General features: G+C 40.7%; 1 protein-coding gene and 2 long non-coding RNA genes across 8 annotated transcripts in view; 1 reads left to right on the top strand and 2 right to left on the bottom strand.

The window, feature by feature from the left end:
• The window catches only part of igf2bp1 (insulin-like growth factor 2 mRNA binding protein 1), a 33,328-nt gene extending 19,491 nt beyond the window's left edge, over window positions 1-13,837 (top strand). For 4 of the 6 annotated variants that reach the window (XM_058048722.1, XM_058048721.1, XM_058048719.1 and 1 more), the window contains 12 exons: window positions 2,057-2,105; window positions 2,891-2,942; window positions 3,054-3,117; window positions 4,325-4,618; window positions 5,100-5,234; window positions 5,317-5,439; window positions 5,524-5,659; window positions 5,824-6,147; window positions 6,442-6,516; window positions 6,921-7,052; window positions 7,125-7,238; window positions 7,670-13,837. In XM_058048722.1, the coding sequence (XP_057904705.1) occupies window positions 2,057-2,105; window positions 2,891-2,942; window positions 3,054-3,117; window positions 4,325-4,618; window positions 5,100-5,234; window positions 5,317-5,439; window positions 5,524-5,659; window positions 5,824-6,147; window positions 6,442-6,516; window positions 6,921-7,052; window positions 7,125-7,238; window positions 7,670-7,819 (1,648 nt within the window). In that variant the 3' untranslated portion in view covers window positions 7,820-13,837. Of the gene's footprint in view, window positions 1-2,056; window positions 2,106-2,890; window positions 2,943-3,053; window positions 3,118-3,883; window positions 3,941-4,324; window positions 4,619-5,099; window positions 5,235-5,316; window positions 5,440-5,523; window positions 5,660-5,823; window positions 6,148-6,441; window positions 6,517-6,920; window positions 7,053-7,124; window positions 7,239-7,669 lie in introns of those variants that run through there. The other 2 variants (XM_058048720.1, XM_058048724.1) reach the window with 2 other exon arrangements.
• On the bottom strand, window positions 700-3,987 carry LOC131102980 (uncharacterized). Its single transcript, XR_009119529.1, has 4 exons — window positions 3,698-3,987; window positions 2,846-2,931; window positions 2,656-2,716; window positions 700-2,135 (listed from the first exon to the last, which is right to left on the bottom strand). It is a non-coding gene; the product is annotated as an uncharacterized LOC131102980 (long non-coding RNA).
• Window positions 5,973-15,470, bottom strand: LOC131102979 (uncharacterized). The gene is made up of 3 exons (XR_009119528.1): window positions 14,949-15,470; window positions 14,720-14,833; window positions 5,973-6,223 (listed from the first exon to the last, which is right to left on the bottom strand). It is a non-coding gene; the product is annotated as an uncharacterized LOC131102979 (long non-coding RNA).
• Between the last annotated feature and the right edge of the window lie 16 nt (window positions 15,471-15,486).

Here is a 15,486-nt window from a genome sequence, read left to right as displayed (position 1 = left end):
GAGCTATGTGTCATTCTATGTGTCTATATCTATGTTTAATTCTGTGTGTTCTAGTTCTATGTGCCATTCCATATATCTAGAGTAATGTGTCACTCTATGCATCTAGATCTATGTTTAATCACATGTGTCTGGTTGTATGTGTGTCAGGAGCTATGTGTCATTCTATGTGTCTATATCTATGTTTAATTCTGTGTATTCCAGTTCTACGTGCCATTCTACATATCTAGAACCATGTGTCACTCTATGCATCTAGATCTATGTTTAAGCATATGTGTCTGGTTGCATGTGTGTCAGGAGCTATGTGTCATTCTATGTGTCTATATCTATGTTTAATTCTGTGTGTTCTAGTTCTACGTGCCATTCCATATATCTAGAGTAATGTGTCATTCTATGCATCTAGATCTATGTTTAATCACATGTGTCTGGTTGTATGTGTGTCAGGAGCTATGCGTCATTCTATGTGTCTATATCTATGTTTAATTCTGTGTATTCCAGTTCTGCGTGCCATTCTACATATCTAGAACCATGTGTCACTCTATGCATCTAGATCTATGTTTAATCATATGTGTCTGGTTGCATGAGCGTCTCCAGTGATGTGTCATTCTATGTGTCTATGTCTATGTTTGATTCTATGTGTCTAGTTCTACCTGCCATTACATATATCGAGAGTCATGTGTCATTCTATGCGTCTAGATCTATGTTTAATCAACTGTGTCTGGTTGCATGTGTGTCAGGCGTTATGTGTCATTCTATGTGTCTATGTCTATGTTTGATTCTATGTGTCTAGTTCTACGTGCCATTCCATATATCTAGAGTCATGTGTCACTCTATGCATCTAGATCTATGTTTAATCATATGTGTCTGGTTGCATGTGTGCCAGGAGCTATGTGTCATTTTATGTGTCTATATCTATGTTTGATTCTATGTGTCTAGTTCTACGTATGTGTCTAGATCTGTTTTATTGTTTCTGTATCTAGCTATCTATATATCTATATTATCCATTTGTCATTTTATTTGCCAATCACAGGACACATATAGACAAACATGGTCATACTTATGGACAATTTACACTCTTCAGTTAACCAAGGTAGATAAACGATATACAGAAACAATTTAAACATTTTACAATACAAACTAATAAAGTACATATACCATGTAAACATGATAAACTATATAAAGATTGTACAATACAAACATAATAAACTACATACATATACCACATAATCATGATAAACTATATAAACATCCATTCATTTTCTACTGCTTATCCTCACGAGGGTCACGGAGGTGCTGGAGCCTATCCCAGCTGTCTTTGGGCGAGAAGCGGGGTATACCCTGGACTGGTGGTCAGCCAATCACAGGGCACAACTATATCAACTAAATACATATCCTATGTAAACATGCTAAAATATATACATATACTACTACATGATAAACTATGTACATATACTACATAAAGATGACAAACTATATACATGTATAAACATAAAGTACAAGCATAATAAACTATAAGGTATAGATATACTTCATAAACATGATATACTAAATACATACACTATGTATAAACTATACATGTTATATAAATATTATACAGTACCATAAAAACATGATATGATATATGCATATGCTATATAAACATGACAGATGTACCATGTAAGGATGATAAAGTATATGCAGTACATACATACATATAGTAGCATATATAAATATGATAAACTACCTGCGTGTACGATATAAAGATGTATACAGTAGATCAAGTAGAAAAAGTTAGGACACCCCTGCCATAGACATTTCCTTTTTTTCGATCAGTCAAAGCAAATACTCATGAAGGTCGTAGCGCCTTTCCAAATGTGTATGCTTTTTTTGACATGAATGTTGATATGAAATGTTTGATTAGGTGTCACATCTTACATCAGCAACTCTTCTTACTACATTTCGTTCACTCATTTGCCGAAAAGAAAATATGACTATCTGTCTTTTAGCTTGAAAATGGCTATGACCCTATTGGTCAGAACAGTAAAAATGCTAACATCTTTCCTCTCTTTTCTGTCAACAGGACCAGAAGACTGCAGATCAGAAACATTCCACCGCATCTCCAGTGGGAAGTGAGTTCCCGTTTCCCGCTCCTTTCTCTCCTGCATATGCACACATTGGAATAGATTTAGGATCATAGTGATACATACAGGCAGTACTCTACAGTCGTATGCAAAGGGGTGGCCATGCCTGGGAATTGGTATTATTTTCAATGAATGAATATTTGGATAGATGATTGACATTGATATGTCACATCATTGATGGACACATGAGGTTTATCGGGTGAACACAAGATATGCTAAATTAGACAGGTGCAGATATTGGGCACCCCTGTCAATCCAAGTATAAATTGTAAACACCCAGTCATTTCCATTCCTTTCTCCTCTGATTATCCGGGTCCGGGTTATGGGGGCAGCAGTCTCAGTTGGGAAGCCCCGACTTCCCGGTCCCGGTCTTCACCGGGAGGACACCAAGGAGTTCCCAGGACAGCTGTGAGACACCCAGTGATTTCTAAATGATAATGATGGAAATTGTGAGGGGTGCCCAGACATGATAGATATACTGTGTACATGAATGGTCCCTGAGCCACCATCAAGCCTGTGGCATCATTCATCTACGTACCTTGTCACTTTTGGTACAAGTTCAAGCTGAAGTTGAGGAATTTCGATGTTGTCCTGTGACCCTGGGCAGAGAAAGCATCTTAAAAAAAACACACACGTATGAATGAAGGCTGTATGTCATCCCCTCAGAAGAAGACATGAACTTTCCCCATGCAATATCTTCCTTCAACACATTTGATTACTTTTCTCACAAAAATGAATCTTCCTTTCTGTTGTTTTTCTCGACTCGATGGCAGATGTTGGATGGCCTGTTGGCTCAGTGTGGAACTGTAGAGAACTGTGAACAAGGTGAGAAGATATAAACACAACATAATTATTGTATGTTGCAGTTATTTTCATTGTATGTTTCAACCTTGCAAGATGTTTACTTTGACTCTCTTTACACTCTCGTTGTGTCAGTGAACACAGAAAGCGAGACGGCGGTGGTAAATGTGACATACGCATCCCGAGAACATGCCAGACAGTAAGTTTCTCCATCCTTTTGTGTTCCACATGCTCTATGCTATCTCCACACTCCTTTCAGTACAAATGTCTTCTAGTGGGATAAAAAATAATACAGCATTTAAAACATATAAGGTATGTTTTATAATCAGAAAAGGCGAGTTCACTGAAGATGAACCAAAACTATCTCGTCATTGTCGGGCTACAAGCGCCCTCTTGTGGTTGTTTGACAGAACTACAACTAATTAAAATGACGTCTCAATATTCGCCAGTACTATTTGTATCCAAGCCTACAAATATTAAATTATATATATGCCATGCAACACCCCCCCATATGAAAATGAATTCTCAGTTTGTACAAATGGACATAATTATATGTATATAACGCCCAAGACCATTCTTTGCCGCCTGTTTTTGGTTAGCATTGTTTACCCCAGTAGCTAGTCATACAGTAGTAGCGACGTCGAAACACCTCATTACTGTACTTGCGTCGTTTTTTAAGATGTTTGGACTTAACCTTATTAATTACGTATTACTTTACTTGTTATTTAAAACGTATTACTTTACTTACTACATTTTCAAAAGAGAATTAGTACTTTTACCTTTACAGTAAACAGCGTCGCTGCTCAGTTTTCGTTGTTTCGGCAGCCAATGGGTGTAAGAAGTACTATGATGGCGCGCAAATTATAATGAAGAAGAAGGTCTATGATTGGTTGTTTGTAGGAGGCGCCAATGTAAACAGGAAGCTAGTCCTGACTTGCAGCATTTCCGGGTTCATATGCTACAACGGCAGTTACTAATGACAAACTGATGCTAACATCGAACATCGAAGCCTTCCATCAAATGTATTCCATAAAGTTTATAAATATTCTTGACCTTTCTGACTTTGTAAACAATGTATACAAATAACAATATAAACAATGTAACAATATGGACAAAAACACAAATATTTGTGAAAAGACGTAAATAAATAAATATATAAATATATATATATATATATATAAAAATATATATATAAATAAATATATATATATATATATATATATATATATATATATATATACACACACATACACACACACACACACACATCATCACACTAGTATTGATACTACCCTTGGTATTGATATCATTGATATTTTGATAGCTGTATCCAACATGTAATCCATGATTGCACTTCTGATGTCACATATTGGAATGGCTCCAAATTGGGATCTTTCTACTCTCAGAGCCATCCAGAAGCTGAATGGATACCAGCTTGAGAGCAACACCCTTCATGTCTCCTACATCCCTGATGACAGCTCTGACCCGGAAGAAGACCACCGGGGGCCCGACAACGGCCGGCGCCCAGGGTACGGGCCCCGTAGTGGCCCCCGTGGTGGCTCCCCAAACTCTGGCATGCCGAGCAAACTTCAGCACGCCGACATCCCTCTGAGGCTTCTCGTGCCAACACAATACGTAGGAGCCATTATTGGCAAAGAGGGAGCCACCATCCGCAACATCACCAAGCAGACGCAGAGCAAGTACGTGTGTGTGCATGTACATATACCAACATACATACACACATACACCGTATATACATGCATACATTATACACACAAATACAAACATGTACATACATACATACTCTACATACATACTGTATATACATACACATACATACTCTCCAACACACATGTACTAATAGTGTACGGCATGGTACATGGTCACTCTAGTCTATGCCTTGCTGGAAATGATAGACATGTGACATGTGTCAGTCATGTCATTGACTTATGATCAGCCCAGCAAGAATTGTTTCATTTTTCCTTTGACCAATAAGCGTGTTATTTCTACTTGCCCTGTATTTTTCTTTCTTACTCTTTCTTGGTCCCATCCTACCCTAGACACCTTTGGGTCCTAACACTTGCCTTTCAACCAAATCAGCCAGCTGGGATAGACTCCAGCCTGTGACTTTAGTCAGTCTGATTGGCTGATTGATAATCGGATGCTTTTTCATTGTGGCAGAATCGACGTCCATCGCAAAGAGAATGCAGGCGCTGCTGAGAAGTCAATCAGCATCCATTCCACGCCTGAGGGCTGCTCCGCCGCCTGCCAGATGATCCTAGACATCATGCAGCAGGAGGCCAAGGACACCAAGACGTACGCGTTTAAAACAGAGCAGTGAGAAGTGTTACTGCTGTTCATCCTGGACTCTAACAACGTCTTTACTTCCCACATGAAGCGCTGACGAGGTTCCTTTGAAGCTTCTTGCTCACAATAACTTTGTGGGGCGCCTCATCGGGAAAGAGGGACGCAACCTCAAAAAGGTCGAGCAGGACACCGACACCAAGATCACAATTTCACCGTAAGAATCTTACAGTTGCATAATAATAATAATAATAATGCACAGTATAAATATGACTAATATTATACGGTGTGGTGTGTCAAGTCTGCAGGATCTGACACTTTACAACCCGGAAAGAACGATCACGGTCAAAGGATCCATTGAAGCCTGCTGTCAAGCTGAGGTGGAGATTATGAAGAAGGTCAGAGAGGCCTACGAGAACGATATCGCTGCAATGAATGTAAGTAAACAGTCGGCACGCTCCTGACACAATCACAGCGGCAGATGAAAATATAGTATAGAGATATACTGTATAGAGTCTGCAATTCTAATCCGCAAAAGCTAAACTTCACATAACATTGGCTCTGAAAGAAAAGTGATGGAATTGCATGGTTGTCGCTATAGCAACAGACTCACCTGATACCTGGGCTGAACCTGGGAGCTTTAGGCCTCTTCCCGTCTTCCTCCAACATGCCTCCACCGCCATCGGGAAACCAAGTCCCTGGAACGCCATACTCTTGTTTTGGGGTAACAAACTGCATCCAAAACCACGTTAGACGGCTGTTGAACTGTTGTGTAAAGCACTTCCTGTTTGTGCGTATATGTCGTCAGGCTCCGGAGCAGGAGACGGTGCACGTGTACATACCAGCACAGGCGGTGGGAGCCATCATTGGAAAGAAAGGGCAGCACATCAAACAACTGAGTCGCTTTGCTGGGGCGTCCATCAAGGTCTGTGTTTGACACGTTATCCTTTCCATACCGCGCTTTCTCCACGGTCAGCTTTTTGGATCTGTTCCTGCAACTTCTGAAAGTAGAAATACTTGATAACAGAATAAAAGAACACAACGTTTACACCATTATGCCTTCAATGCTTCACTGGTAATGTTCTTTCAACAAGCGGTGAGATTTATAGGGTGAAATAGTTAATATACGAAGCCAAGTCATGTCTGGAAGTACAACAGGCGAGTTTGGTTGTGGATTAAGCCGACACGCTAGCCTGTGACTCTACTTTCCTCTCCGCAGATTGCCCCCGCTGAAACTCCAGATTCTAAAATGAGGATGGTGATCGTGACTGGACCCCCTGAAGCTCAGTTTAAGGTAACACCCACATATCAGCTCATCATTCATCATGAATGCTGACGAGCATCGACATATGACACTTGTCGAGTCATTCCAACATCAAAATGTTCAGCTTGTTCTACACGTGCCATTAAAAAAAATGCCAGGTTTTCCAAAGACAGACTCTTTGATCTTAGGAATTCTTACTACTGACTCAAACCATTCCAGAAAAAATCTAGAGCATACCCATTAAAAACAAATGACTAAGCCACATTTCTCAAACCATGCCAAAATTCCCCATTTTCCCACAGTTCCACGTTTCCCGTAAAGCATTTCAGTTCAGCTTAGCTCTTCAATGTTTCTACACAAATTGCCTTCCCCGGTTCATCACAAATTCAGTCTGGGCTCAAATTCCTAAGTGGATCTGAAACATTGGTTTACAGGCCCAGGGGCGAATCTACGGTAAACTGAAAGAAGAGAACTTTTTTGGGCCAAAGGAAGAAGTCAAACTGGAAACTCACATCAAGATGGCGGCTGCTGCTGCAGGAAGGGTGATTGGGAAGGGTGGCAAGACGGTAAGACAAAATGCCCCACGCTGGCACTGCTTGTCCACCGTTGAACAAATAATAAGGTAACAATATTTCCAGGTGAATGAGCTGCAGAACCTCACAGCAGCTGAGGTGGTCGTGCCCAGGGAACAGACGCCTGATGAAAATGACCAGGTCATAGTCAAGATTATTGGACATTTCTATGCCAGCCAGGTAATGGAATCATCTGGAACATATACAGTATATTGTGGCACTGATAATATCAACACCATTCTACTATTTTTCTGATTTGAATTTAGTGAAAGTACAAACTGTCTTCATATAGTGTCTAGCCAGGCATCCGTTACTTCAGGGACAGGTTTTTATTTGCTCAAGGGGATGAAGCAACCAATTGGGTGTCCATCAGAGTGGAGAAAATACAATGAAATTAAACCCATTAGCGGTGACATGCTACCACCACAATCATGGTTCGGTACATACAATACGTCAATATTAGACACTTGATCTGATAAACACTGTCTGTTCCTTACTCATTGTGTACCGTGACGCCCCCCCCAGTGAACATGAAATCTAATCAGATGTGTCATGTAAATCTGTAGCTTTCAATTCGGTGTGTGAGCATTGTCGTCTTTTCTGCTTCCCAGTTGGCTCAAAGAAAGATCCGAGACATCCTGACTCAGATCAAACAGCCACAGAAAGGCGGGGGATGCCCCGCCCCACAAAACCAGGTCTTCTCAGAGCGCTGCAGCCCGACACAGGGACTGAATCAAGACCACCAGCTGCGCAGAAAGTGATGGTCGCAGCACCGCCTGCTCCCCACACACACGCACACACACGCACACACACACACACATACACACACACACTGTGGGGCAGCCTGATTGACAGACAGACAAGACGTACAGACAAATGCAGAGACACAAAGATGGACGAACAGATCAAGGAGAGCAACACAAGGATCCAGCGATATACAGGGAGACGTGAAGAGGATGGGTATATGCCCATGTGAGAGAAAAACATTTCAAAAGAAATGCAATTAAAAATGCATTTCATGAAAAGGATAAAGTCGATTGAAAAGCAGACCAGATGACAAGCCAGAAGAGAGACTGATTGAGGATGGAGGGATGAAGGACATGAGGGAACGGTGTCCTCCTAGTGTGCCTTGGTGGACGTGCAGCAGTTCCTCATCTGCTGCAAATCCTGCATCACATCGGTTTAGATTGAAACAACATGGCTGACATTGGATGGAAGCGGCCGTATTGTTTGGAAATCTACTGCGGAAGCCAGACGAGAGAAATCTGTACTTTGGAGACACGAGCCGGGGTCTCTTGGAGCCTCCGGTGTCCCTTACAGGCCTCTCCGGCCATCTGCAGTCAGTCTTATATTTTCTATGGTCTTTAAGAGGAATATATGTATAGAAATCTTTTATTCAAATAGAAAGCAGTCAAGCAGTGCGAGGAGAGGGAGCAGGAAGACCGAGGCCTGGCAAAACCACAAGCGGATTAGTGCGTCGCTGCACTTAAGAGTCATAAAGCAGTACAATATCCACACCTTTAACAACATTAGTATTTCATCCTATGTTGGTTTAGGAAGTGTACCTCCTTATAAAAAATATGAACAGTCCACAATGTTTATGAAAGGTTTATTTTAAGAGTGACAGAATGGAAAAAAACAAGGAGGATCTCAATCCATGACAGCAAAGTGTCTTACTAATGCTTTTCTTGCTGACGGTGCTCCCAACTCCTGTGGCATCATCAAGCACCAGAGCGAGAGTGATTGATCAATGATCTTTAGTCTTGCCCATAGCGGTGGAGAGGTTTCAAATGGACAGAATTCCGAATTTTCTTTACATTCCGTGTCTCTTTGTTCCAATAAAGCGACCATAAAGATGGTGGACTGTTCATATATCTTTGTCAGCATTGTTGTCCTCGCTCAATTCCTCCAACCTTTTGGTACCCGAGTCTTGCTGAGAAAAGATCAACTCAGAGGACGAGGTGTCCCTGTTCTCTCTCCCAGTCTGCCAGAGCCTCTTTGTGATTGATAACGAGGGGAATGATTTCGATGGGACACTTGCCAAGATTAGAGAAGGAATAAAAAGCAGAAGATGAAAAGAATCTACCTCAGGGTGAAGTTACCTCAGTATTCCTAAATTTTCTTTGCTTGCTGATATTTTATATGAGACGAAGAAAACAAAAGCTGTTAGTCCTGAATATTTTTTATTTTTTTAAGAAAAAAAAGGAATATTTTTTTTAGGTGTTGTTTTTTTTCCTCTCTCTGTTGTCGTGTTTTCGTGCTTGGATGAGTTGAGAATGATGAGAAAGTGTGTTTTTCCAAGGAAAGGATCGCTTCTGTGCCATTTTGCCTTTGGAGAAGGAAACACGCGCTTTGTCTTCCTGACGTGTGATTGGTGAATACCTGCCAATGGGGAGCCGTGTTCATGTTTGTCTTCACTGTCGCCGTAAGCTCTTCAAGCGTCCTCGTGCAACATGGGGGTTTTGGATGCTTACCAGCTTGCCCTGTTGTACAACGTATATACCCCCCCAAGTGCCAAATATTACCCGGAGATTTGAGGACATGGGACGGTTTGTTTTTGAGCCACCTTCCAAGTAAACTTGGTAGGAAATGTGCTGGTAGATGAAATGGAATTGAATCATGCAGCAGTGTTGGAGAATGAAGGTGCATTAATGGACCTACAGGACATGCAAAGTCTCTGGACTAGTCAGAAGGTGAATGTATTACTCTGCACTGACACCTCCCAAGGCTCCCCATTGGCATGTGAGCGTGGGTGTGATGGGTGTTATTTTTTGTGAAATCAGAAGAGAACCTATGATGTCTCCACTGAGGGGGTGGGGACCATTCCCTTCGGCAAAATGGGAGCAAAAACAAAGCAAAAGATACAATTTAAAACACACACAACAGCACTGTGTATCTGTGTCATCAGTCACAACACACAAGGTAACGATTGTTTGAACCCGTAAGAAGCCTGAGCTGTAATATAACGGTGAATTTACCACAAAACCAACTTTTTCTGATTTAAAAATGTAAATATCTTCTGATTTCATGATTTCAGCCTCGCAAATGTGAATATTTGGTCGACATTCCACTTGGTGGTAAATCCAGATGCGCCTTGATAAACAGAAGATGATAGACTTATGGACTCTACGGTTTGGTGTGTCACATGGTTCCACTTGTGTGTTTGTTTACAGCGCCACACGAAGGTGTGCCTTCTGTGTTACATTATTTTTACCCCGTGACACGTTCCCCGTCTATTTGCTAATCTGGCACAATTTGGATGCAAATTGTTTTTCAAACCCTAAAGTCTGTCCGGATAGGATCTTAGAGACTTGGTGACTTTATGTCCACTTTTGAGGACATTGAAAGTGTCGCCATGGCTTCTTATGGGTTTAAGCAAGCGGTGACCCTAATCTGGAATTCATAATCTTTACAACGTTTAGCTTGATGCCACCGACCTTCATTGGAAAATTGGAAAACCAAAGCAAACGTTTAGTGTGTGTCACGCTTCCATTTTTCCGTCCGGTGGTGACAGTTTTACAACTTATGTTGAAGTTGTCTGACATTTGTTTCAAACTTCAACCTCATTCTAAAAGCAGGGGTGTCCAAACTCTTTCCAAAAAGTTCTAAAAAAAAAAATCCAAGACTGCAGCGTTCAGATATGTTAGACCATAAGAGGAAAAAAACTTTTCAGTGTGTTTACAGGTGACATAGCGTGTTATTTGTATTAACATTTTAACTTTTTACTTTTTTCCTCCACTCTGTTGCGAGAAAACCAGAAACAAGCTGCGCCGCATTTTGGACGCCCCTGTTGTATAGCATGGGGGTCTACCATCGTATTTAGGATTCAGCCATTTGGAATACTAACAAAGTCTTTTTTTTTTTTTTAAATGTCGTTTTCTTTCAGCAAGCTTTATTGGGCATGAAATACTGTTGCACTAATTGAGGTGAACTGTGGACAGCATCATCGTATCCCAACTTGTCAACAAACATCTAACACCAGAAACATGATGCAGATTTTTCAAGAAAAGCATAACGAGTGAAGGAGTGTCGTGGCAACCTTCAATTCTTTCTTCTCCCCGGCATCTTTCCGTATGACTCAGTTCTCCTTGTTTTCATTCTGCCAAGCGGGATGAGACGTTTGATTTTTTTTTTTTAAGGGGGGTGGAGTGGGCTGGAACACGTAGTTTCCATGCCTTCTCTTCTGCTGGTCTTTTACTGTGTTGGCTTTGCTATTTTCTGTTCAAGACGCTTTTGGATTTCTTTCGTACTTTGTTTCCTCATGTCTCAAGACGTGGTTGGATTTTATTTTTGATTCCACATATTTTTTCCACCTCAAGCAACCAAGGCTATGTCCACACCGACAAGGGGAATTTAAAAAAAGGCAGATTTTTGTAGGCAATTAGATTTTTTTGTTGAAACACAAACAGACATTTTTGTCCTTAAAAACCAAGCCATTGGAAGAATTTTAAAAAGCAACGTTTTCAAAAACCTCAGCCTCAGTGTTGTGCTGTCACACGGGAAATGTGAAAAAAGTTCCCCATGACCGGCGTGGTGGAAACGTGCCTTGTTGAAAGCCTCTGCATTGGTGTGGACATGGTCTAAATATAATGTATGACTAACATGTAGGTCTGTGCTTGGCATAAGCATGCCAAGCAATGTCGACCCAGATCGAAGCAATGTAGACTCAGATCTAAGCAGTGTAGACCCGGATCTAAGAAATGTAGACTCCGATCTAAGCAGTGCACACCCGGATCTAAGCAGTGCAGACCCGGATGCAAGAAATGTAGACCCGGATCTAAGCAGTATACACCCGGACCTAAGCAGTGTAGACCCGGATCTGTTTAAATCCAACAGAACAAGGTTGAGGGATGAAAAGTGAGTTGCCACACAAAGAAAATGAAGCGTCAAACTTTTCTGGATTGTTGAAAGAACATGGCGGTGTTTCTTGTTTACCTAGTCAAATGCTAACTGACCAACAACCCCCCAATACAGGAGGCAGTGTGGTTGCATTTGTGTTGCTATGGTAACAACTATACACCTGCTATATAGCCATGCAACCCTAGGAACGCCAAGTCAAAACAAGGGTGTCCTGGTTATAATAGCAGCCTTGAGCCTCCAACATTGCGCGGAAGTCAGGAACAGTACCGCTGGATTGGTGGTCCCCCTTTTCAAGAAGGGTGACAGGAGGGTGTGTTCCAACTACAGGGGGGGTCACACCCTTCAGAGAAGAGTACAGGGGCCTTAGGATCTCATCTCATGATTGGGTCCTTCATTAGGCTGTGACCTTCAGCGGTTACTAGGGCAGTTCACAGCTTTGGCACCTCCAAATCTAAAGCAATGGTTCTCCGATATAGTACATTCCTGCCCTCACCTGGGCGGGGTTGTGACCAAAACGCCAGATGGTGGATACAAGCATTTCCTCCATAGCCCTAAAACATAGGGAGAGGAGCTCAGAGTAGATCCACTGGCGGTGGACCGGGAAGTGACCGCAAAGTCTGGACTTCCTTTAGTTACCCTGGCAACACAAATGCAACCATGCTGCCCATTGCATTGGAGCCTGGAGCTTGTATAAAGACATAAAAGTATTGATACACAGCATGCAAACTCATTCTCGGCTACGTGGCATAACGCTTCTTCATCCCCTACATTGCCTCCTCCACACCCTACCTTGAATAAAGTCACATAACTAGGACGCTACCTCAAAGCAAAACAAAAACTCAGCCAGAAGATTGTTCATTTCAGAGGAATTATTTCACGTATAACCTAGCAAACCATGGGTGACAGCCTTTCAAACAACAAGGGCTTTGACGTTTGCAGCAGGGGTGTCCAAGGTTTAACAAAAAAGAAAAGAAAAAAAAAAATCGAAGAATGTGGCATATTTTTAATATTGTTTAAAAGGCTAAAAACCAGTCCAAAGTAGCGCGGTTAAAATCTATATTTAAAGGAAAAAAACACTGTTATTGTGACAAAGTTTATCGTTATTATTAGTTATTATAACTATCAATATTATTGATTTCCTGTGGGCTGCAAATGGTCCCCAGGCCTCACTTTGGACAGCCCTAGTCACCAACATGAATTTAGCATGAATATTATGTCATGATTTCACATGCAAGCAATATTAAATGATGGCTGAGAGCCTTTGACACAATTTATTTTGCAGTTTGTAAAAACTATTTCCAGCTTAGAAATGACACTATAAAAATATATACTTCAACCAGGGGTGTCCTAACTTTTTCAACTGAAAAATCAAAAGGACTTGGGGGTCAATTTTTCATTTGGTTTAAAAAAAAAAAAAAGATGACAAAAACTATGTGTTGATTTTGTGTTATAAGTGTATTATTAGCACTACTAGTCATAATATTTTCTTCTTTACATTAGACCATTTTTGCTTAGTTTTCATTTTCATTCCTACAATGTCCCCCAGGCCAATTGCAAAACTAAATATGGGCCACCAATGGCCCCCGGACCATGGATTGGACACCCCTGACTTAGCGCATGAAACGACAAAGAAAAAGACAAGCAAGCAAGGTTGACAGGCGGTTCAGAGCACGTGATGATGGCACCCAGGATTATTTGGGCACTGAACATCACCGCCCTCAGATTATATTGCCCAGAAGCAAGGGGCCCCACATGTAACGTAACATGAAACTGTTTTGTTCATCTACCTCTTAGGAAAAAAAAAATAGGTGAAAGATTTTTTTTGTGGGAAAAAAAAGTGAAAGGAAATCGAGGAAAATGAATAACTGGTCTCTCATATACCGTCATAGATGGTCAGTTAAATGCAGAACACTTTTTATTTCTTCCAAAGATGATTTTGTTTTGTTCTCCATTCTCAGTTGTTAAATGGTTATGAAATTAAATAAAACATTGAAAGTGAGGGTCACATGGTGTGTGTGTGTTTCATCATCAGGGACACCATTATTACTCAGGCTGGAATACAGTAATCCCTTGTTTAAAGTAAGGCAAAGTAGAACTCCTTATTTATAAATAGAATACTTTGGTAGTTAGAGCATAGGAAACCTGTTTACAACTTATGTATTAACATTGTTAGAGCCCCCCAGACATCAAATAACAACCCTATAGTCACATTTACACTCATACTACCAAATATAGTAGACATAAGAGAAATTAAACATAGTCTTTAACGTTGTTAGAGCCCTTCGGACATGAAATAACACCCCTATAATTACTTTTTCACTCCTATTAACTAATATATTAGCCATTATATAATAACAGAAAATATGGACTCACGTTATCAGGGTGAGGGTGATTCTTTGTTCCTGCGGTGGTTATTTTTTTAATCATGTAAGATTACTGACACCTACTGACCAGTGTAGAATACTACACGTCTTTCGGTGATTTTTCTTAATCTGCTCACGTGCTATATTTATTTCAATGCATTTATTTTAATCTAAGTCCAAACGCAGCATTCTTCAAACATTGAACTATGTTTTAAACAAAGGTGGTTTAGTACAGTTTACAGCAAATGTGCATTTAATAAAAATCAGTTACATCACGGCAGTACTTTGACGAAGACTACCATATAAAAATGAGTTGTATCATCCCAGTACGGAAGTAATATGAACATTATTTAGTGGACGTAACTAAGCTAAAATAACACAGCTTATGAATAGGCCAACAGAATAGAATATTACTTACATATGATGGAGTGTCATTACCTGCTGCTGTAGTTGTTCATAAGATGCCAGCATGCAATCCTCCATCGTCTCCGCGTCGGTGAAAAGCGTTTTCTTTCTAGCAAGGATCCATGACATCCAAGCTAATGCTGTCTTCTGTTGAGTAGAAGAGTTTGCTCGTAGTTATCTTTAAAAGTTTATGATTTGTGAGTGTGCGAGCGCATAGACTACCGTCAAAGTTGTGATATTTCGCCGGAAAGTGCCTTCTTACTTTATATTCTTTCGAAACCGTAGTCCAGTCGCTGTTTGAAGTCTGATTTTCATTACGGAGGTGTACTAAACAGTAGTCGGCGCCATATTTGTTTAAATGACTCTTCATCTACTCAATTTGCTGTTTCTTCATTGACACGTGCGCCTCACTGCTGCCCCCTGTAGAGCGGCGGAAGTACTGTAGTAATGAACACCTTGTTTGATTGGTTTTATAATTTGTGTAATGTTTAAATTAATTAATTAAATTAATCGGTGTAAATATCTACACTGATCAATAATCATCAGGAAAAATAAATCTAAATCTACATTCTACATGATCTACATTGATAATAATAAACAATCACTGCTTTTGAGTTGTTAAAAGGGTCCATGTGTTGCGGCTCATCTGATCCAAACTGAATTCATGTTATATTTATGAGCTCTGCTCGTATGGTGCCATAATTATGTTTCAAAAATATGTGTGGCCTCCAGCATCATCACACGTGCTGCTTATTTTTGAAGAAATATTTGAATGTGGTGGATGAGTCACAGCCATTGGG

The sequence above is a fragment of the Doryrhamphus excisus genome, chromosome 15, assembly GCF_030265055.1.
Source record: "Doryrhamphus excisus isolate RoL2022-K1 chromosome 15, RoL_Dexc_1.0, whole genome shotgun sequence".
In the NCBI taxonomy this organism is placed as follows: Eukaryota; Metazoa; Chordata; class Actinopteri; order Syngnathiformes; family Syngnathidae; genus Doryrhamphus; species Doryrhamphus excisus.
The sequence above is the reverse complement of the archived record's forward strand: the minus strand, read 5'-3'. Positions and strand labels throughout refer to the sequence as shown.